At 38.1% G+C, this 24,183-nt stretch overlaps 3 protein-coding genes across 3 annotated transcripts in view; all 3 read left to right on the top strand.

Moving 5' to 3' along the window:
* The window catches only part of LOC141787632 (ephrin type-A receptor 6-like), a 58,961-nt gene extending 51,006 nt beyond the window's left edge, over window positions 1-7,955 (top strand). Inside the window, exons 13-20 of the mRNA XM_074666183.1 lie at window positions 3,031-3,156; window positions 3,968-4,153; window positions 4,239-4,300; window positions 4,400-4,609; window positions 4,710-4,859; window positions 4,967-5,160; window positions 6,622-6,771; window positions 7,039-7,955. Of these exons, the coding sequence (XP_074522284.1) occupies window positions 3,031-3,156; window positions 3,968-4,153; window positions 4,239-4,300; window positions 4,400-4,609; window positions 4,710-4,859; window positions 4,967-5,160; window positions 6,622-6,771; window positions 7,039-7,153 (1,193 nt within the window). The 3' untranslated portion in view covers window positions 7,154-7,955. The remainder of the gene's footprint in view (window positions 1-3,030; window positions 3,157-3,967; window positions 4,154-4,238; window positions 4,301-4,399; window positions 4,610-4,709; window positions 4,860-4,966; window positions 5,161-6,621; window positions 6,772-7,038) is intronic.
* Window positions 7,956-8,998: 1,043 nt separating this feature from the next.
* On the top strand, window positions 8,999-14,975 carry arl6 (ARF like GTPase 6). Its single transcript, XM_074665612.1, has 8 exons — window positions 8,999-9,153; window positions 9,916-10,069; window positions 10,523-10,584; window positions 10,748-10,816; window positions 10,900-10,994; window positions 11,251-11,380; window positions 11,809-11,864; window positions 12,958-14,975. The coding sequence occupies exons 2-8, from the start codon at window positions 9,932-9,934 to the stop codon at window positions 12,981-12,983; spliced, it is 576 nt and encodes a 191-aa protein (XP_074521713.1). The 5' UTR covers window positions 8,999-9,153; window positions 9,916-9,931; the 3' UTR covers window positions 12,984-14,975.
* Window positions 14,976-16,748: 1,773 nt separating this feature from the next.
* On the top strand, window positions 16,749-23,905 carry slc5a7a (solute carrier family 5 member 7a). Its single transcript, XM_074666416.1, has 9 exons — window positions 16,749-16,880; window positions 17,685-17,910; window positions 18,315-18,428; window positions 18,668-18,823; window positions 18,958-19,106; window positions 19,398-19,541; window positions 19,716-19,869; window positions 20,469-20,686; window positions 20,790-23,905. The coding sequence occupies exons 2-9, from the start codon at window positions 17,727-17,729 to the stop codon at window positions 21,462-21,464; spliced, it is 1,794 nt and encodes a 597-aa protein (XP_074522517.1). The 5' UTR covers window positions 16,749-16,880; window positions 17,685-17,726; the 3' UTR covers window positions 21,465-23,905.
* The last annotated feature ends 278 nt before the right edge of the window (window positions 23,906-24,183 follow it).

Raw genomic sequence — 24,183 nt, 5'->3', positions numbered from 1 at the left:
AGTCCCAGAGCTCTGGTTTGGGAGTAGGATTTATATCAGTCCCTCTTTCTTTGTGTTTAAATTGGCAATTTTAAGCATAAAGTGGATCAGACTTTTCACTTAAACAGCAACTGGAATTGATTGAAGGATTTTTTTTTATTACTATAGCTGCTTAAGGGGCTGCAGCTGGATTGGGTTTGTGTTAAGAAATATAATGAAAAAAACAACATAGTGGTTTTTTAATAAGAGACAAGCTCAAAAAGAGTTGAGACTACCTCCTGGAAAGTAAAGATTTTAACTTTTTTCTAAAACCTAATCTAATCAGACATGATTTCATACGTGTATGTAATGAATATGTATGGTTAGCAGGTAGTTATGGGATGTAGCCCTGACAGTGTATAACCAAAGCGAAGTGTGATGCTTTGCAGGTGAAGTTCAATGTTGACTTTAACCCATCAGAGCTGCTGACTGATTTTTGTCAAACATTTGTAGATCTTCTCTGTTTGGCAGAGTAGATTTGGCAAAATTTCATGGGTGCAACCCACACTCACATCTTTGCTGCTCATCCCACAAATACATGTTCCCAACGAACAGGACACCATTTGAAAGGGAAATAAACATTGGTAAAAGCATTATTGTCAAAAAGCATTGTTACTACGGAGAATTAATGTACCAAACACAATTGCCTTCCTTCTTGTACTGTGTTTATACCTCTCTTTGCAGCCCTGTTATAGTTCATTTTAGAAATCAATAGGTTAGCTTTTGATAAACGTTTGTTGGATTCACACGGATTGATTGACCTATTTTTTGTTCTAAATCCTTTCATGCTACACTTACATTACCTCATACACCTGCTATTGGATTGTGACAAAACTTTTGTAACTTGTCTTCTATTTTAAGGATTACAGGATTGTTCCAAGTATGGAGCTAAAATTACAGATAAAAGCAGGGTTAGTGTGTCTCCCCTACAAGAGCAGAGCAAGATTTTTAGGGCACAAAAAGTTGTTCTGTAATTTCCTAAGACAGTTCAGGGAGAACTCTTGTGGGGATTCGATCTGAGGCCTGCTGGGGTACAAGTGTACCTCCCGAGACTAATCTCAGCATCTGATCGTCTGTGGGCTTGATGTGGGGATTCAGGACTGATCCAGAAGAAATATGAAGTGCTGCAGAAAGAAAAAAAAAACACCATGTCGACATATCTGTACCTTGACACAATTTGTCTGTCTTCATGCTGTATTCTCAGTTTTCTCCTCAAGGAGGCTGGAGAGGGTTTGGCTACAGAACTTTGTTGTATAAATTTCAATGTATTTTAAATTTGCACATCGTCAGAATTTTTACTTGCAGCACATGACAAAGATGAATCACAGTCGAGCTGATAAAAATGTGCATTTATAAGCATTTCCTCGAGTATCATTTAACAAATGCGGCTAGTTTTAATCCATGCCCGCAGACTTTTCTTGTTTGTTCTCTGCTGTTGTCTGCTGTAGAGGCAACACCCAGGGAAGGGATGCCAGCAGGCTCAACAAACAGGTGGAAAAGGTTTGTTCTATTACAGCACTGAGTGCAGACACCCGGGAGACAGAGGTAGAGTGTTCGACTCCAAACTGGAATCTTTTCTCAGACGAAGCCTTCAACCCTCTGCAACATGAGCTGACACAGCTATAAAGTACATTTAGTCCCCAGCTCATCTGCTCGAGGTGTACCAGGGGGTGCTTCAACTTATCATTTGTGCCAGTCATCATGCACAGCACTCACTGCAGAAATGTCCCCAGCCTCATCCAGCAAGCAAGGAGGCAGAAAACTGGCTGCCTGCGATGTCTTTATGTATGCTGCTCTGGGCCATTTTCACATCTATTTTACCCCCACATCCCTCGACAAAAAAACACAGAGAAACTTAAGATTGTAATAGAAGCAAAAACAGCATTAATTAGAGCCTCACGCTGTGAAGGCGAGAACTAACCCCTCTTGTACGTTCCTTTTAAAGATGGAACATTATACTTTAACTTCCCAGAGTTTACTGCAGCATGAAAGGCCACAGATAGATTTCTATATGTAGAGAAAATCTCTACATATAGGAATATTATACATTTGATATTCCGTCTGAATGGATGACATTTTCAAGACTGAAAACACTTGTTCTGTCTACAAAACAATGTCCAGGTTGAGCATCAAATTTATCACTCAATAGAACATATCGGGGACACAGGTTACCACAATGTTTTGCCACTTCTTGTGTAATTTAGGGTTAGGGTTTGTGCACACACACTCAAATCCTCAAGCTCTGGGTGACGTACAGGGACAACAAACATGAAAAGAATGAAGTCTGCATGACAGAGGCTGCTCCAATTCAATGACAAATATCACCACAATCAATGTGGCGGTCTCAAGAAAAAAATACATTATAATGATACTTTTTACAGACACGCCTGTATAACCTTTTAAAGTTCCGTGGTGTAGCTTGAGTGGTTCAGTTAATGGTTAGTATGTCTACAGATTTTATTGTGCATTGTAGCTGTATTCTTATTGGTTGGTTTCATGCACTGAAAATGCATCATTTTATTTTTTGCAGTTTTAGCAAATGTTAGGATAGTTATATACATTTTCATTTAGATGTGTGTAATTGTATGTATTTGTGCACTCTAATGGCCTATTAGGTGATTGGGGGTTGTGTATACTGAGTTGTGTGTTAGTTGACTGCCTACTTGTGGAGATATTTTTTGCTGCAAGCAGCGTCTGGTATGCAGTTCATGGGCACATATTCTTTGCATACCATAAAATCCTGCCCAATGTTGTCAGTGTTATTTGTCTTTTACTAATAATCCAACCACAAGTGCCACAAAGCATCTTTGAAGTCTTCCTGTACCTTTGGAGATGTCTATCAATGTCTGTGTCAGCATCTGTATTCACCCTGTCACTTCTCCCTGCTCCCTCTCATTCTATAATGCTGCAGTGCATCTGCATCTGTTTGGGGATTTTAATGTTTCATGCACCAGTATCATATGGAAATTACTGTAAGTTAATGCACTAACTGGTGTGTTTCTTCTCTCCCAGTCCCTTTTTCTGGGATAAAGACCTATGTGGATCCAGACACGTATGAAGACCCCACTCAGGCCGTGGAGGAATTTGCCAAAGAGATAGAGCCGTCATACATTTGTATTGAGAGGGTGATTGGTGCAGGTGAGAGACACACACACACACACACACACACACACACACACACACACACACACACACACACACACACACACACACACACACACACACACACACACACACACACGTACATACATGTTGGTACTTAGTATAAGAAATTTAATCTGTTTTCTTCTTCTACTGCAAGATATTTCTGTGTAACAGAGGCAGCAACAGTGTTACCTGTGTGGTATATAAAAGTTAATACAGCACAAGACTAATGACTTAGCAGAGGAGGTTATCAGCCTTTTAGTTTAATTTCTGGTAATATGTTTTGAGCCAGGATTAACCTGGGTTATCATAAGTGATGGATGTCTAGCACTTGGGCTTGAGAAAAGATAACATTTAATGTTGAGTAACATTTTTATGTTACGAGAAAGGTCAAACCTCATAAAGTGCAAATTTAAAACTTTTATAGCCACTCTTTGCTCGTTGATTTAAAAGTAATTTATTGTATTGTGCCTCAGGGGGACAAAGTCAGACATCAATGAAGAACAGTGTCTGATGGTTCATTAAATTGAGCAGATTGTGTCTGCTATTTAACTGTTCAAGACTTATGAGGGTGCTTCACATTTATCTTGTTCCTGTTACATGAGTGCTACCTGGTGGATAGTTTCTGTATTGCAACGACAGGGCAGCTGAAATGTAACACAACTGCACCTCTCCTGTTTCCCTGACATAAACTTTTTTTTTTTCAAACCAAGAACAAGAAACAAACAGACATTTTATTTCATAGGTAACTCAAAATATGTGAAAGGTATGACATCTTACAACCTTTTTTTGTTTGTTTTTAAAGGTGAATTTGGAGAAGTGTGTAGTGGACGGTTGCGTATACCAGGAAGAATGGACATTTCTGTTGCAATAAAAACTCTGAAAGGAGGCTACATGGAGCAACAGAGGAGAGACTTTTTGCGTGAGGCTTCGATCATGGGACAGTTTAACAACCCCAACATCATTAGGCTGGAGGGAGTGGTCACAAAAAGTAAGCTCTTCATCTGTTTTTGCTTCCATGTGTTGTTTATTTTGCAATCTTATGTCAACAATAATCCACTTTCCTTTTTTAACAGGCAGACCAGTTATGATAGTGGTTGAGTACATGGAAAACGGATCGCTAGACTCTTTTCTACGGGTGAGACAGCTCCACATTCCTCTTAGTACACCTGTTTCCTAGATTATAATTATGCCTTCTATGTATGCATCAAGTTTGTGCTCTCCCTTTATCCCACAGGCACGTGATGGTCAGTTCACAGTCCTCCAGCTGGTCGGTATGTTACGTGGCATCGCAGTAGGCATGACATATCTCTCAGAGATGGGGTACATTCACAGAGACTTGGCTGCTCGCAACATCTTAGTAGACGAGAACCTTGTGTGTAAGGTGTCTGATTTTGGCATGTCCAGGATCCTTGAAGATGACAGTGAAGCAGCGTACACTGCCACAGTGAGTGGACACCTGACAGTTACAGCTGGATGTCACAATCCAACAGAAAATGTTCTGTGTCTCCCTGACAAGTTTTATCTCTGTCATTTTCTTGTGTCAGGGAGGAAAGATACCGATACGCTGGACAGCTCCAGAAGCTATTGCTTATGGGAAATTTTCCTCAGCTAGTGATGTGTGGAGTTATGGTATCGTCATGTGGGAAGTGATGTCATATGGGGAGAGGCCATACTGGGAGATGTCCAATCAGGATGTAAGCAGCTGATCATGTTAAAACCTTTAAAGACTAAAATGTGATAAACACACATTTAAAAATAACAACCTTTGTGTTTGTTTTTAACTTGTTTCTGTTAATCTCAGGTTATTTTATCCATCGAGGAAGGTTACCGCCTGCCAGCACCGATGGGCTGCCCTGTGACCCTGCACCAGCTGATGTTACACTGCTGGCAGAAGGAAGCAGGCCAGCGCCCATGCTTCAATAATGTGCTTTCTTTCATGGACAAACTTATAATCAACCCAAGCAGCTTACTCACTCTGGTCAATGATGTGCAGAGGTATCAAGTTTATGATTAGCATGGTTGCACATGCAAACTGTAATTGTGTAAACTGAACAATACTATCCAAAACTAGCCATCCCATATTTCTGTTTTCCTATTTGACAGGCAGCTATGGATTTTATTTTCTACAGTATACCACAGGACAAGGAATGTTTCTCTCAAAAGAAACTTTTACTCCCAGAAATTCTTCAGGAATTTAAGCATATAACCGAAATTTGCATTTATAGCTACCTTTAAAAGCAAAAACAAGCAAATAATTAGCAATACATTAAAGACAACTAGAAGGGCACTCAGAGAGCACAGACCTCCGCCAAGCCTATTGTGATTCTCACACTTACTTACTGACCTACTTAAATGTCATACACCCTTTCAGCAGACTGTCTGCTGCAATTTGGTGTTAGTTGCAGGTTTGTACCATAGTTTGTTGCAATTATGATGACCCAGTACATATCTTATATTCCAGATCTTAGTATTGCCAGGATCTGGATCGTACCTTTACATCTGTCAGAAATTATGGTAATCTTGTCTTGTATTGTTTTGCAAAGCAATCTGACCATTTAGCATGGAATTATATACAAATATGGTGAAAACGGCCCTATCTCACAATGGTAAAGAATCCTTTAAAATAATCCTGAAACCAGACGATGATCCTGATCACCTCAAAAAATTAATCATGTCTTCCTTATCCCATTTTAAACATTTCCTGAAAATGTAATCAAGATCCGTTTGTAACTTTTTGAGTTATGTTGTTCACAGACAAAAAAACTAACAAACTCTCCCAAAAGCATAACCTCCTTGGCAGAGGTAAAAATACGCTAAACTTCAGATCCAATAAGTTAATTGGTTACATAAAAACTGCAAAATAAAATTGAAAAAAAAAAAGTTTCCAGAAAAATAGATTCAGAGCATAAATAAGGCAGTAAATGTTTGTAATGCGTTAGCTGAAAGGGCAGACTGTGGTGACCATTTCCCTTTCGGTTAATATGAAATACTCGTTTGTGCTAATCTGTTAATTATAGAGATAAGATAAACATGTTTTTGGCTTGAACTAAAACAGAAATGTTCATTACTAAAGAGACAGGATAAACATATTAAGATGTATTCAGGTCCCTGTATTGAATTACAAATTCCATTAGAGTTGCATTTATGTTTGTATCTCTCCAACTAACAAACCCCCACGATACCCTCAGCTGATGTAAATATCTTGGGGAAAACTTTATGAATAAGATGCTCCACAGCTAAGATGTAAAGTATCTTAAAACACACATCAACATGGCAGAAAAGTTAAAAGCATCTTTTTCCAGATGTTAAAACAGCTTTCTGTTGAAGGCTCGCTTGTTTGTCTCTTGTTTTAAAAGGATTGTTAAAAGTGTAGCATCTGCACAGTTTATTTGAATAATACTTACTATTCAGATGAGGACTATGCTAATCTAATCCCTGAATTTTGTGTTTTCTCAGTTTTCCTGACTCCCCTGAAGACATGCCAGACTACCCTCTTTTTATCTCTATCGGCGACTGGCTTGACTCCATCAAAATGAGCCAGTATAAGAACAACTTCCTTGCAGCAGGATATACAACCCTGGATTCCATTTCAACCATGAGCATAGAGTAAGTGAAGCCAAATTAAACTGAGTGCAGCTCCAGCATCAAAAAGCACATGAAAAGGACACAGGGTAGCATCAAAGGGAAATAAAAAATGATGAAATTGCAATATAATTGATAGTGCTAAGATTTGTCAGGAACAGAAAGAACAGTTTGTATCTCCCTTTTCATTCGATGGTGCTGTAACAATTGGTGTTTAATTATAATGTGAAAAAATAAGTTTCTCTGACTAAACTATCAAGTTGAAACAATAAATCTTCTTCTCCCCCCCAGTGACATCCGACGTATTGGTATCTGTTTGATCGGTCACCAGAGGAGAATCATAAGCAGCATACAGTCCCTTCGCCTACAGCTTCACCACATCCAACAGAGTGGCTTTCAAGTGTGAGAGCACTGCACAAAGACAGACTATGTGCACACACTGAGCAGGAAACAAACCAGAGCTCCTTGGCATCCTCATTCAACTAATTGCACAAACACCAGACTGTTAGGTGTAGCAGGAAACCCACACTCTGCTCCTGTGAGAGCAGTCCGCTGCTAGGCCACATGTGGTCTGGCTCATCCACACTCATCTTTATCATAATATGGATCATTATCATCAATACAGCCTCCACAACAACCAACCTCTGTCAGCATTGGCCAAATGCGGTCTTTTTATTATCTCAGCAAATACTAGCATTCACTTGAATTTAGGACTTTTTTTCTCTAGTGTCTATTCAAGTGTTCACCGATACCTCTTCTCTTCCAAGTGACAATCCAACGGTTTCTATTGACTTTGAATGGTCTCAAGTCTGTTACCTCAAGGCCAGAGAAGATGTGGATAGGGAAAAGAAGGTATGGTAATGTGTAAGGTGGACTTTGTGTTTAATGAAACAGTTCTACAGTAATAAAAGTTGACAGATTGGTAACTACAATCATGTTTTTTGAACTGAAGACCGCTGAATGTCAAAAGATTTTATAGAAATGTAAATTCTATCCTCATGATAATGCAGTATGTCTTGTACAAAAAGTCTTGTGAAAGTCGTATGTTTTATTCAGTATGTTTGTTCCTTAATAAACAACCCTATTTTAATATTTTGTTTTCTCTCACGCTCATGAAGACACAAAGGAGGTATCCATGGATGCACATGTTCTCTCTCAAACACACACACAGGCACAATAACAATGACCTCTTAACTGTCACTCAAGGGACTGACACGTTTTCTGGACATGAAGAATTGTCAGGTGAGTTTGTCAAACAGGTGCTTAAAGGAGGTTGAAGATGGTATGAGACACACGATTGTGAAATATACAGAAGTTCACACACTTTGTACAGTGCTCATGAGGGTTGATGTTTTGTATTGCATCTGTGTTTTGGTGATTTCTAAGCAGGATATATTCAGAACCAAGTACAGCTACAGTGTTTGAGGTAAAAATTGCAATATTGAATACCAGACTCAGCTATGATGTATGCTCCATATTTTGTGCTGACTGATACAGCTTTCTGAAGATCTTTGAATGTGTGGCAGTTCTGTTATCCCACATGAACAAAGCAGTAAATTCACCAATTTTGTCCTTTACATGCAGTGGTGGCCAAAATTATTAGATCACTGGGAATATTAATTTATTTATTGTTGAACTAGCCATCAAAATAATTATAAAACTTATGAAATATCCACAAAGTCATCATTGTGCTCTATGTATTATAGAGCAGTGCCATCACAAGGAAATTGGGTCATTTTCCTTGCAAAAAAGGAACATTGAAAATGATGGACTAGTCCCCTGAAGAACAGATCTCAACCTCATTCAGCAAATTTGAACAAGTTGTAAAGAAAATTGGATGAATCAATTGTGCATTCAAAGGATTGTAGCAATAGAAAATGAGTATCAGTGGGAATGGGATAACATGAGTATTGCAGTTTTCAGGAAATATATTGACTCTGTGCCCGAGACATGCTGCTGCAGCTAGTTTTGGGGGCAGAATCTCCAAAGGGTCGCGTCTCTTCTTCGACAGTCAACGTGTCATTCATAGAAATTATTGGACTGCATGTAGCATGCAGTTAAATACTTTTGGTATCAAAATATAGAAATAATCATCATTATTCTGATAGTATTTTTTGTACTTGTTTTGCTCATATAAATACAAAACTTAGCAGTTTTTTTCCCATAAACAGCTGAAAACTCATCGCAGCAACCATCATTCTGCAGTATCCTTATTACGCCTGCAGGTGGCAGCCTTGAGTCGGCACACTGGTTTCCCAGCAACACGGTGTAAATAAATTGGTGTACAGCATTATAGGCTAGCGAGCATGAGATAGAGACATGAATGAATCATTCGTTTAACAAGGGTTATTTGAACTTCATTGTCGGATTGTTAAGAGAAATAAAGACCTAACTGCTATATTACAGGTAAAGTCTACCTCTACTGAACAGACGGGGTTAATACAAGCTAACGTTAACTAGCTGTATCGTTGGAAGCTAGCGCGTTAGCCTAAGTCGATTGGACTTAAGGCTTAGAGAGTTTGCTTTTGAATGCGTTTTATTTTATGCGTTATACATGTGTCCGCTTTGTTAAAACTGGAAATAGAAAGACCTTAGGGGGGATATGTCTAATGTTAGAAAGTGCTCGTTTAAACCTTCAGTAATCGGTGGCTAAAGGTTAGCTCGGGTTAGCAGCTAACGGTCACAACAAGAGATTAACTATATGTCTGTAAGCGATTGTTAATTACTCAAGAACCCTGTAAGAGCTCACTAAGCATGTTAGCTCGAGCTACATTTAGAGAATAAAAGTCGACATAATGCCATTTGTGTAGAGCTGCGTTAAGCGTTTGAAGCTAATAGACTCGAGGATTCCCTTCTGGTATGTTATTTTATATGATCATGAAAGGTGTAATGTATGGAAGGATTTATGCTAACTAAGGTTAGCTCGTTTAGTTATAAGCGAACAAATTTGCCGAAGCTCCTGCTTCTTTATGGACGAGGTGAAACGATAAGAAAAGTGTCAGTATAATGAAGACGTTGCCGAATCAACAGATGTGAGACATGAACAACAGGTTCGTCTCGAAATAAGATGTCACTCTGTAAGCAGGAACAGTTGAACGGGTAAAAGAAGAAATAAAGAAAAGCAACTGTATCTCTACCCTAAAGGTACATATGTCTTTTTCCTTGCAGATCAGACAGGCTGCTGATGGTTGTTGGTAAGCAAATGGGGCTGTTTGACAAGTTGGCAGGATGGCTGGGGTTGAAGAAAAGTGTGAATGTGCTGTGTCTTGGTCTGGATAACAGTGGAAAAACTACAATCATCAATCAACTCAAGCCTTCAAATGTAAGTCTACCCAACCCACTTTCATTATAAAATGTATTATTATAATTAAGTTAAAGTTGTTACCACCTTTAAAACAGGTGCTTAAATGTGCTTTGATAGAGAAAGCATTGGCTTGAACTCAGGAAGATGATGATAGATCAGTCAAACCAAACAGAAAATTACACAAAAAAGAAATCAGAAAAAGGCAAATATATATATATATATATATATATATATATATATATATATATATATATATATATATATATATATATATATATATATTCTTAATTTACTAATGGTTAAGAAATTTATTCAAAATGTATGATCCCATTTAAAGCAGAAAGAGATAGAGCTTGGAAGTTGAAGTTTTGACAAATAAATTGACACTTAAAGCATTTCATGGGAAAGACTTGTTTTCTTCACCTGCATGATTGTTTTATTGCTTATTAACATACTTCATCTGTCTTTCAGGCCCAGGCACAAGACATTGTACCAACTATTGGCTTCAGCATAGAAAAGTTTAAGACATCAAGGTAAATTGTCATAGTAAAACAACTACTTTGGATGTTTGATAATAATTGCAGTCAGAACTTCTCTCTCTTGGTGCAGAACAATTGTCTGAAGTAGTACACACGTTTACAGCATGTGTGATAACACAAAATTTTGCTGATTTAATACATTTTTCTCCTCTTATAGTCTTTCCTTCACAGTGTTTGATATGTCTGGTCAAGGCAGATACAGAAACCTTTGGGAACACTATTACAAGTGAGTGTGTCAGTGTGATGCACATTATAAGTCCTATTTACCTTGTGTATGTTTTAATAACTGTGTTTTTTTACTGTTTTCAGGGAAGGTCAGGCTATCATATTTGTCATTGACAGTGCAGACAAACTGAGGATGGTTGTAGCCAAAGAAGAGCTGGATACATTACTAAATCATCCTGGTATGCACATGCACATTCAATGGCACTGAATCTTGAGTTTGAATCCCTTCTTTGTCTCTTTTTTTGCTACCCTCAGCATTAACTTTTTGCCATGAAAAGATGGATGTTATTTTTACTAGAAAATATTAAAGATAAAGTTATGCTAAAAACTTATTTCAACTTTTTTAAAAGAATCTCTTCCTTCTGTTTATTGTTGATCCCAGATAGAACCAGTGATGCTGTATAACCCTAAAGTCATCATCCTCTTTCTGTACAGATATTAAACACAGGAGGATCCCTATTCTGTTCTTTGCCAACAAGATGGATGTCAGAGATGCTTTATCTTCAGTCAAGGTTTCGCAGCTGCTTTGTTTGGAGAGCATCAAAGACAAACCCTGGCACATCTGGTATGAACAAATATGCTCTACTTCTTACTTTTACTTCTTACTAACTTTTATAAGTTCGGGCACCATTGCTCTTGTTGATTTAACTCAGTAACTGCATGCTCAGTGTTTCTCAAGAAATCTGTCTTTCCCTTGACTAGTAAATATAATACACACTAGCTGTAGCTGGAGATGTTCACAGAGAGTTTTTAAAGACAAGGAGAGAAGTATCTGATGGAGTAGTTGTGCTTCCTACTCACTGTGAAGATTTTTGTGTTTATAAATTACATAAGACACTGTAAATATGAAATAAATGAAAGAAAGAACATCAGACTTACTTTTTGTCAAAACAAGGCACGTGTTCAATTACAAATCTTGTAGGCTGCGATAAAGCAGTCATTATAAGCTGTTTTATTCTTTACTTCTCAATATGGTGTGTTCATATGTTTCAGTGCCACAGATGCTCTGAAAGGAGAAGGTTTACAGGAAGGAGTGGACTGGTTACAAGGTATGATGACAGTTAATATAAATGGAAGTGGGAATGCATTACATTCATGTTTTCACTGGTGCCTTTCTCCACTATCAAGTGTAGAATCAATTTATATCAAATCCCTTTTTACCTAGATTTTATACAGCCAGTGACAGTTCCAATTTCACCCTGATGTCAGTCTAAATGTAACTTCAACAGCTGGTCTGTTAGTTTATGGGTAGCTCGATAGAATAGGTGTAAACAATTGTGAAATATCCAGGGGTGCATTTATATTACTATTACACCAGATAAAGATACCACATATTTTATCTTCATTTCAAGAATTTAAATTTAGCTCAGGTTTTATTATGCATCAATATGGACCTTTCTTTGATTTTTTTTAAATGTAAGAATACAAGCTATGCTGAACGAAGCTTGGTATAAGCCTGTCATGTGATAGTTTCTCAACATCAACTTGTTTTTTATGTTCAATGCTCTCATGCACATCATCTATAGATCAGATAATGCAGTGAGTACTGGGTGTTCTGTGAGTGTTGTTATTCATAGTATGACTGTGTGGTGATGGTGGTGTTAGAGGGTTTTGTGGAGGGCGCCTTGTTTTAGAAACTAAAATGTTTATGTGATATTGATAAAAAATCACATTGAAGTGCAATGATATCGGAAAGATACAAATGATTATTTTATTGAGACATGTAAGAAGTCAGTAATTGGACACTGTGCCTTTGTGTCTTGATTAGACATCCAGACTCTAAATATGATAAAATGATACATTTACTGACAGCACTGTGGGTTTAAAAATGATAAAAATGTCCCCATATCCAAAGCTTTTTTCTTTTTTGTTACAATCAATTAAATTGAACTTACTGTTTTATCAATATATGATCAGTCATGACCCTAAATTGGTGTGTGTAATGTCTAGTATTAAATTCTCAAGAGAACAATCAACCTGAGGTCAGTCCCTTTGATATCAAATGCTTGAAGGTGGCCCAGAAGGTTGGACGTTTACTCTGTTGCTGATGGCTGCATATAAACTCTACAACCTTCTAACTGCTCAGTATAATTGATATTTACTTTTTCAAAGTGATAAACTATGTTCTTTGTGTTTTTCCAGATCAAATAAAGACGATGAGAACGTGAGGGCATGAGGAAGAACACGCCGGAAGTAGCGGCAGCATCCTTCATAGCGTTTTATGAAAGACAGGTTGACCCCATGTCTCAAGGTACCATGGAGATGCTGATGTTCTAAATAGAGGTTTTAAGTGGTTATTAGATATTTGATATATTTTGTTAAAAAATTCAGAGGGCATGACATAATTTGTATCTCTCATTTTATCCTTACATTTCTCAATATCAGTCTGCAACAGGTACTGACTTCACTTTGCGGTGCATGAATAGATCAGAGGTTTATTTTGTTGGGTGGTGTGTTGCTTTGCATGCTTTGGCTATTAAACAATTTATGTTTGCAACATGTATGAGTGTCTCGCTAACGACACATGTTAACATACGTTCTCATTTTTTATCAAACTAACAAAGTGATTCAGTCAACAATCAAACACTCCAACAGATTGGAAATATTATTATTTGTGATTTAATAAATGCCAAAGTTTTGAACGCATCCTAATGAACACACACCACCTTAGTTAGACCTGTGCACATTTTAGTGCCACGTTGAAAAGTTACTCTAATATTCCGATCAGCTGTCTATGCTCTGCTGCTCACACAGGATAGATAAATACCGCTCTCTTTTAAGTGGCTGCTGAAACATTGTAAATCATATTTGTTTTTGAATGCAGGGCATTTTTCGTAGATATTAAAACTTGTGACTTAGTGAACATCGCTTGACTTAGCACAGAAAACTGATGAAGTGATTGTCATAAAGTGAATGTGAACTAGTCTGCAGTGTTTATAACCAGAGCTTTGCTTTACTAAGCTGTGTTTAAACTAGTGTTCTTTTACTTTGCCTTATTTTATTGCTCAAAGGAAACAAGGTAATCAATTCAAGGCTTTTTACAATTCATTCCTGGTACTTCATTGATTCAAAGGCAAACAGTGGATGTACTCTGACTGCAGAGTTTTTAATGCGAGCCTTTGATCATTTTTCCTGATCTCTGACTGAAAGCTTGCTTTAAAACACTTCTGTACAGAGCTGTGTGTGGGCGCTCTTTAGTTTTGTCAAAAAAAAAAACATCACCTGAATCAAGCTTTTGGTTTAGCAAATAGATGTTTGACTCTTTTGTCTAGTTATAAAGCAGATTTTCTAGCTATTTTTATTTTCTATTTTGCCCTCTAGTATCATGGATATGTCATCTTTTTTTTTTTATATATAAACCCGTCTTTTTATCTAGAAAATCAAGCATGAAAATCATGATAAATAGTACTCCAAAAATGAATACTTATTACTGTCAAATGAAAAATCAGACTAGGTATTGACTTTTGTCTTAGCACACGAGTCCTGTTCCCTTGCAGAATTGGAAAATCCAGCAGATTCATCATAAGAGTTTTAATAGACATTAAGATGAGCTTTTGACAAAGGTCTTGTTGATTTTTTTTTTTTTTTTTTTTTTTTGGCCAACCCCATAGATTTACCAACCACAGCAGTTCTATTACATACTTAATTTCATAAATAGTTGCTAGCTTAAAGTCCTGCTTTTTGTATCAGGAACTTGTTTTGTATCACTGTACTGTAGGGATTTCTTGGAGAGGAGACATTTCCAGTGAAAAGTGATGAGTCACTCTTAGTCCACTCAAACCAACGTCCTCACCAACATTATTATTTACTTTACAAACACTGAGGGATGCCCTGATCCAAAAGATTCACATCCTGTTGTTTGTGACTTTAAGGGTGCAGCACTGATTTGTGTCTGTGGCGTCCTGGAGGACTTTCAGAGGTGATTTAACAGTGGTCGTTTCAACTCTGCTACACTCCAGACATCTTACGTCATTATTTTAAAACAGAGTCTCCTCGTGACTTTAGGTTTTATACCCTCTAGCCAACAAAGATTGTTTGAGCACAGGTTCACTTTTGTATCAGGGTAGTTTCTTCCTCATATTATCAAACAAGCTGTATATTGTTTAATACATTGTATGTGTTAATTTTCAAAGAATAAATACTGGTGAAAATGAATACTGTTTCATGATAATGAGAAATATGGCTTTATTTGATGTTATCAGTGTAAACTCTCTTTTTTCTGTCCCTCTCTCCCTTTCCTCCTCTCTCTCACAAACATCTTGAGCACTGCCAGCGACAGCTGCTCATTAAACCCTGAGTCCTTGGGCCCTGAACATAAACATTCATTTATACAAGTTATGAGAGTTCATCTTATTACACTATGTAGCGCCTCATCACTTTTGTAAATTGTAGGTGGTTTGTATGTTTACATTGATAGACGACATGCTGGAGCAATGGGTGTTATGTGGGTTTAATTATCGAAACACAAACATTTATAGGCTCCCTTTCAGTATTTGATTTGAAACTGTGTCCAGGTTGAGTTCCAGCCATCTGTCAAACATGCAGTTAGGAACCTCTCCAGCTGTCTTCCGCCTGGTTAAAAGTTTGGCTTCAGTATTACACAGAAGCACTTGTCAGATGTCAGGCTGAATATAATTTAATTCAACCCTGTTCTAATTACTACGCATCTGGTATTTATGATATAATGTTTGGCAAATGTAAAGTTACTAAAAAATTCAAAGGCTAACCTTAACACTAACCCATAGAATTACAATCATACTACTTTTCACCTCAGATAAAACATTAGAGATGAGAACAGCATCTTACATTGACATGACAGAGAGCAGCTATTACTCCAAAAGTTAAGTTTCAACATGGTAAAAAATATTTTTAAATAAAAAATAATTAATTCAAATGGTGAAAGAAAATTAATAAATGAAATCCTAGGAGAATCAGTGCCTTCTGTCCATGGTGCTGAAAAGCCTCTCTGACCAAAAGAGGGCGCTGTGTGCGTGTAGTGGTCAAAGTGACATCTCCCTCCTGTCTTGATGAGTAAACACCTGAGCCATCCGCATCCAGTTATTCCTTCTCACACTGTTTATCTTAACACCGATACTGTGTGTTTGTGTGTGCACCAGAGTGTTATTCTTTTCAAAGTCAGACTGTATCATTAAATTTCTGCGCTGCTCTTCAGGATCCAGCCTAATTGGATGCCTGTCAGATTTGACAAGAGGAGCCCAGATTAAACGACTTCAGGCGGAGAAGGCCATTAAAGCAGATACAGTTCATTGATATTAAGTCCGAAGAGAAAGTGACAGGCACAGAACACCTAAATGATTTCTAATTGCTCAAAGGTGAGCAGCGTACTCGTCTGAAAAGTCCTCCATGCTGGACCCAAAGAAGGAGGAATATGAACTGTTCCTGCGCTTAAAATAGTGTTGAATATAAGTTTGAGTGAGACACTTATTTTTCAAATAAATCTATCACTCTGTGAAGCCAAGGAATAGGCAACACGTCCTCTTCAGTGGCGCCCAAACGTTTCTGTGGAGCAAAGTTAATTGCGGTTGTAAGGTAAAATGCCGGCTGGCGCGAGAGTGACAGCGGGTAAAAGGCCACATGAAGTATGGCTGCGCAATTAGGCGCCTGTTACGCAATGGGCTGGAAGGAGCAGGAGCCACGTGAAGCACCACCAAATATACTTAAAATAGAGATTATATCCCTTTCAAATGTTCAACAAACATTAACTTTTATGTTGTAAATTACAAAAACATAGATAAGATCCCCGTGTAGAGGAATCTTTCCCACTGTCCTCCACTCAGACAAGCCAATGCACTGTGACGTGTTTCCATGCGAAGTGCTCATTAAGAGGGACGTTTGGTTTCTCTGACGTGTGTATCAGTCCTCTGACGGCACCTGCCCCCTTATAAGCTTCAGTAAGTCACCCGGGAGACCGCCACCAACGTTTCACTATACCGTCTCGGGCGCTGCAAAAAGGAGGATTGACACTTTAAATCAAACCGTCAAACCGTTGTGCTCCCTGTTTTCTGCCTCAGGTGCCCCAGCATATGCATCAAGAAGTACTTGAGGTAAGTTTTGCATGTTTTTCCAATATCTGATAAAGCACTTCTCGACACCAGAGAACGATATCAAGTCATTTTCTTTGTAAATATGAGTTTGTAACATTGTATTTCCTACGTTATATCTTGGATAAGGCTGTCTCTGCTATACTTTCATTATGGATGCTGTGCGTAATTTGACTTTTACGCGCGTGTGTCCGTATGGCAGGACAAGTGGAGAGACAGAAAAAAGACAAAAGGTTGATGGAAAAACGTCGAGCATTGAATTTTAGATAAAAAATATTAGTTATCAAAAAATAGTGGTATGTATTTAGGTATTCGTGTGGAGATTTGCTTTCATTTTCGTTTCATAAAATGTCATGTTTGGCACCAGCTCTGTCTTGACCTTAAATGATTACAAGAAAATACAGTTAAGCTTCTGTGTTTCTTTAAATGAAATCATTTTAGTAAGTTTCGGTTATCTTAGTAATGCATAGTAAAGATCTTACAAATAATCCTTTTTTATTTGAAAATCATAAGCCAATGGAAGAGCATTTTGAGCTTCACAAGCGTTCTCACTAATAAACCCAAAAGGATAATGTATGATTTTTGTTAGTTATCGTTTTTTGTCATTTAGTGAACCTGATGTACAACGGATTTTAAACAAACCTTAAATAAAAAAAAATAGCATCTTTGAGAAAACTTCTTGGAAACAGTTTGCATTTCTTACTAAGTTCAGCAATCCTGAAATAATTCACTGAGCACAAAATCTTCCTCTTAAAATCCTTGTTGGACATTTCACATCTGACCCTCTTCTTTCCGTGCGCTCTGCAGGTCTCCGTGCCCCCCCGTTCCTAGCGGAAGCCCGGTGCGACAATGACCATCCATGTAGAGGGGCTTGTGGCTATCGCGCTCTTCTATCTGCTCATCTTGTTCGTGGGAATTTGGGCAGCATGGAAGAACAAGCACTCCGGGGAGGCGGAGGGCACAGACCGCAGCGAAACCATCATGGTTGGAGGGAGAGACATTGGATTATTTGTCGGTGGATTTACCATGACAGGTGAGGGATGTACTCTTGTAAATCTAAGTTTTAAAGGTTGCGTAAAATCACTTCAAGTGTAGTCAAAAGTTTATTTTAATATATATATATATATATATATTTTTTTTTTTTATTATTTTTTTTTTTTTTAATTTGTGCAAAATAAAGTGTTGGAGTTAGCACTCATCTTGCATTTATGAAACTTACCTCACAAATGAGGTAAGTATCAAAAATTTGTAACAGGGACCTCATCAAGCTCTACAATACTATAATATTCTAAGCTGGCTTGACTAACACCTTTCTTATTTTGAGTATAATGGTTAAAATAGAAGGAAGTTCCTTTTTATATTTTTAATCAACAAAGAGGCTGAAAAGATTATCAGATTTTCTCCTGTGGTGACATTGTGTGTCTGTGTGACTTTCAGCGACTTGGGTTGGCGGAGGGTACATCAATGGCACAGCTGAATATGTCTATTTACCAGATTATGGCTTGGCTTGGGCACAAGCTCCCTTTGGATATGCCCTTAGTCTAGTTGTGGGTGAGTGCAGTTATTTATTTTTTGTCGCAAATCTCTGTTTTACTTCTTGAGAGCTGGTGTACACAGTAACAAAAAGGATCACAGGTGTATTTTCTAGAAATGGTAATCAAATTTGTTGTAAGAAACAGTACACCATTGACTTAAATATAGAAAATCACTTTGAGAAGGCAGTGTTCTCTCCCTTTGATACTAGGTGCAATAGTTCCTGTAAGCATGTAAGATGTCACTCTCTGTCCCAGGGGGTCTATTTTTTGCTAAACCTATGCGGTCACGAGGTTACGTCACCATGTTGGACCCATTCCAGCAGCTGTATGGGAAACGCATGGGTGGCCTCCTCTTCATACCTGCACTTATGGGAGAGATCTTCTGGTCTGCTGCCATCTTATCTGCACTGGGTGTGTTTAAACTTTTACCTTAAGCTAAGAAGTTTTTGTGTTATATATTTAAATTTGATAAGATTGACGTTTTGTTTGACTTTTTTTCCATTCTAATATCATAAAATCAAACATCTGTGTGTTTTTGACCTTAGGTGCAACTCTGAGTGTCATCGTTGACATCAACATAAAGATGTCCGTGGTTATCTCAGCACTCATCGCAATCTTTTACACACTGGTTGGAGGACTTTACTCTGTGGCTTACACTGACGTTGTTCAGCTCTTCTGTATCTTTGTTGGCCTGGTAGGTTCATGTTGAGCCCAAATTAAAGGAGATGATAGCAGTAAATATAGTTAGTTCCCACTTTTGATCAGACTCACAGTGTGTTGTGGCAATTTGACCTTGACCTAAGATATACCAAATTACTCATTCCAAGGATCACAGTCAATTCAAAATTACACTTCATGATTTGTTTCCTGATAAATATTTGAAAGATTAACTATGACGGTGGCATAAGTTGGCTAAATCGTCACAAAGCCTCAGAGATATCGCTTGTAACTGTTTATTTCCATATTTGTATCTGGTTGTCCACAGTGGATCAGTGTCCCCTTTGCGCTGATCAACCCTGCAGTGTCAGACATTACCGTCACTGCAGTGAAGCAGGTGTACCAGTCACCCTGGAGAGGCAGCGTAAACAAAGATGATACCTGGGTCTGGATCGACAACTTCTGCCTCCTGGTACAGCGGCATCCAGCGACTCATTTCTTTATTTTTTCAAAGTTTACTCATTAAGACCACTGCTTTCATAAGTGATAACTCTGATTATTATCTAAGTCATTAAATGGATCTAAAGTTTTATTAAAAAAAAAAAAAGAAAAGAAGTGCATTCACTGGCCTGTCGTTGCCCTGCAGATGATGGGGGGAATACCTTGGCAGGTGTACTTCCAGAGGGTCCTATCTGCCTCCTCAGCCACCTACGCTCAGGTTCTCTCTTTCCTGGCTGCCTTTGGGTGCCTCGTCATGGCCGTGCCCTCTGTCCTCATTGGTGCCATCGGGGCCTCCACAGGTAAGAGGGTTTACACATGAGCTTGCATGTGCACCGTCTGTGTTAGTGGGGGTGGGAGTTAGGCTGTGGATGGGCCCGTGAAGCCTTTAGATCTGAGAGAGATGAGTAAATAGCAGCTGGTTCCTCTCATCCATAATGAATCAGCAATCGGTTTAATAATCACGCTGGTTGTGTAAATATTACATTAGAGAGAGGCGAGGGACCAAATTAGAGGTTTGATCACCAGATTTTAAGGCGTCATATTTCTTGGGTAACATCTGAACATATAACTAAAAAATAATTAACTCTAGCCCTCATTAAAAAATTAAACTGCAAAAACACAAGTTACGTCTAACCTTGTTCCTATTATTAGTGAAGTCTTATATAATTAAGTTTCAGACTGTATGTTTTAAAGCTAATTTTCTTTAGATAATGCATATTTGATGCAGCTTTTAAAATTAAAATGCTTGAATGCTTTGTAAACTGAGCTTATTCTTGTTGTGTATAAGTATTATGTCTTTTGTGTGAATTCTACATTAGCAGAAGTTATGGGGAAAAAACAGTTAATGTGCCCAATTTGTCAGATTATATCAAGTTGATTCAACCTTTCTCTCACACAGACTGGAACCAGACCAGCTATGGTGCCGTTCCTCCTAAAGACAAGGAACAAGCAGACATGATTCTCCCCATTGTGCTTCAACACCTTTGCCCTCCATTTGTCTCCTTCTTTGGACTGGGCGCCGTGTCTGCTGCTGTCATGTCCTCTGCAGACTCTTCCATCCTTTCAGCAAGCTCCATGTTTGCCAGGAATATCTACCAGCTTGCCTTCAGACAGTCAGTAAGTTGGTTCTGTGGAGCAAAGTCATAAAACTGCTTCCTGTGGATATTGATGGCGTATGTTTGGTTTCTCTGCATATAACGCAATCTCTCTTTCTCCTCAGGCGTCTGACCGGGAGATCGTGTGGGTTATGCGTGTCACTATCTTTGTATTCGGTGGTCTTGCCACAGTGATGGCCCTGGTAACAGGGACAGTTTACGGCCTCTGGTACTTGAGCTCAGACCTGGTTTACGTCATCATTTTCCCCCAGCTGCTCAGTGTGCTCTTTGTCAAAGGCACCAACACATATGGCTCTGTGGCTGCTTATCTGTTTGGCTTGTTGCTGCGTATTGGTGGAGGGGAACCCTACCTTCATCTGCCTCCTTTCATATATTACCCAGGATGGATCACAGAGAAGAAGCTGCACCCTTCAACTGGACAAATGGAGGAAATCATCGTCCAGAAGTTTCCCTTCAAAACAGTCTCTATGCTCGCCTCCTTCCTGGGTAACGTTGCTGTTTCCTACCTTGCGAAGTACTTGTTTGAAAGTGGGAAGATCTCACACAAATATGACATTCTTGATGCAGTGGTGTCCAAGCACAGCGGAGAGATTATGGATAAGACCACACTTGTAACTCGTGGCAACAACATTGGGCTGTCAGAGATGGCACCTGTTAAACCGCGGCTGAGTGTGACCTTGGCGGCTGCTTTCACACGCCGTGACACTCTGCCTAAAGAAACAGTGGAAGAAGAGGACGAGTCGAGTCCTGACTCCCCCCACCATGATGATGATGAATGACAAACTGAGGACGAGATTTGAAAACAGACATGTTGGAAACTGCCAGAAAACTGGTTACTCAGTCAGATCGTCTGAAAAGAAGAAAGACATTTTAGACAACTTTGTCTCTGGACTACAACGCCACCTCTCGCTTTGTGGTGGTTGGATAAAAGCCACATGTCTGGATATGTAGTGTAGCAGCTTACTGATCATTGAGACATGAACTTGTCTGTCAGTGATGTTTATCAAACATGCAATCATGAAGATCTAATCGATAGTTGGGTGCATCATATATTTACCTTTTTCAACTGGTTCAGAGGTATAACTTCTAGTAACTGTGAGACTACTTTCACTTTTTATTTTTCACCTTATTCACATAGCGACCATTTTCCCCTGATGTACCACTCAGGATGTGCGGCTAATATGCTGATATTCTGTTGTATTGCTTAGGACTATAACAAAAAAAAGTAATTTTATTGATTCTCCATTATTCCTTAACATCAAAGACACTGGAATTGATCATTTATGGGAAAATTGGGACCTGTTTCATGATTAACAACATAAAGACTATTCATTAAGTTAGCATTAGACAACAGCTAGCAATAGCATAAACAGTGCAGTCAGCTAGAATTTTACTCTTTTACTAACACATCTTGTCACACTGCTAAAACCAAAAAAATATATTAGAATGCCTTATTTAGGTTTTTAAATTATAAAACAAAATGTTGTACAAATATAAAACGTCTAATGCTCCATTTAAAGCTTTAAATTCCGATAGCCACCAATACATTATTTTTCCTTTAACCATGAGACCTTGGAAACATCATTTAAAAGCTGAGAATGGAGGTTGTCTTGTTGAAAATGCTGAGTCAACCCTATTCTTGTTTGACCTGAGGTAGAGTTGAGGCAACGATACCCTCCTAATTTACAGCTACAATTTGTCTGCTAGCTTCACCGCTCATCAATCAAAATGTAATCTTGCTATTTCAAACTGATAAGTTTTTGGAAACATCACCATCAAAATGTTTATTTCTGCTTTTACATGTGTTTACAGAGTCTCTTCGGCTTTGGGTCTCAAGTGGACACTTTAGGGACTGCAGTTTTTAGCACTTTAGCAGTTGCCTCATTTTAAACACACTGCTTGGGTTGCACACCTGAGCAGCCAATTACAAAACACGAGAAATGGGAGCTTTTTGTAAAATCATATCAGGCTGTGTGCAGTGAGTAATGATGGCAAGTTAGTCGTGACACCTTCCTCTGCATCCTGTATTTGTGTAGTGGTTGCAACCATACATAGGTCGCTCCCCATTTCGTTAGGTGAACAAAAGAATGAAAGTGAATGCTGCGCAACATATTTTACGGTATATCTTTTCCTTAAATTATGACACCATGTGCCTCCAAATTTTCACAATTTACTTTCTTTTTCACATAGTAGTAGAATTGAAAAGTTTTGTCAGCTTTACTATGAGTATCTCCTTAAGCAGGATATGAGTTTTGAGGGTGACCTCTTGGGAAAATGGTCCTGTCTGAATACGGCTGCAAAAAGAGTGTATGCCAAGGTATGTTAAATTAGATAAAAGCAATAAGTAACACTTGAGCACCAGTACCTGTTAAATAAAAGTGGTGGGAAACAGGATGACATGTAGATCTTAATCTGCATCTTTTGCCCCAAAATTATTTTTTTTGTTTTAACTTCACAGAATTTAACTTGTTTAATTTGGAAAAGAAAAGTGTTGACAAACTCTCCTATGTGATATTTCATATCATAAAAAGACACATCATGACTGTGAATCAAGAAAGAAACAATCCATGTATCATGCTGTGTAGAAAATATAAAAGCAGTAGTGGTGGTAGTTGACTTGAAGCATTAGATAATATTCTCTTTAATGTCAGGTGTAGAAGCAGTTTTAAACATAGACGTCAGTGTACATTAGTGTTTCAAATTATCTTGTATTTTAACTGCCTTAACAAAGCTCAAAAGAGACACTTTTATTTGAAACTGCGGTGAACAAAAACTTGAATATGAATGTAACCTCTACAAATTATCTAACTATATCAAGTAGTTGTATTTCTGCTATCTGTGTACTTTTTGCGTTTGTGATTATTTTTTGTTTTTGCAATGTCAAAAAATTACTGTTGCGGCGGCAGGTTCTGCTCCACAAATCTGTCATTCATTTATTTTTGTCAACAGCAGTGTACAGATTATTTTCTTTGTGACGTGTGTGTTTGTGTGAGTATGAAGAAAAAAGGCTATGGGGTAAGGGATTATGAGTAACACTGGTTCAGAGTGTTAATATACGATGGAAAGGATGCTGTCTAAATGTATATTTTTATTTTTGATGTCATAAACAAATGAAATAATAAAAAGAAGAAATTATGTCAGGAAATATATAAATACTACTTTTGTAAGAAAAAAATGGCGTATCACATTTCGTGTTTGTTGACTCTTTAAGATTATTACAGATTAATTCTTCAGAGACTGATTCTAAAACAGGCTTTGTGTTGAGGAATGAGAATTTGTTGTGCAAAAAGCAGTGGTGGAGCATTATGGCACCACATTTCCCCTGAAACAAGGATAAGTGTGAGACTGGATTCCATTTTCCTATTTCGTTGATGTTTGATTGTCTCAGTTTTTCTTTCTTTTTTTTATGAGCACCTTTAATGTTCTGCAGGTTCACTACTGACTGTTTTTCTTGTTTTTTCTTAATTGTGAAATTTTAAACTCAGGCTCATCTTCCAG

The sequence above is a fragment of the Halichoeres trimaculatus genome, unplaced genomic scaffold, assembly GCF_033239565.1.
Source record: "Halichoeres trimaculatus isolate MK-OKI-2021-1 unplaced genomic scaffold, fHalTri1.1 fHalTri1_scaffold_3, whole genome shotgun sequence".
NCBI lineage: Eukaryota > Metazoa > Chordata > Actinopteri > Labriformes > Labridae > Halichoeres > Halichoeres trimaculatus.
The sequence above is the reverse complement of the archived record's forward strand: the minus strand, read 5'-3'. Positions and strand labels throughout refer to the sequence as shown.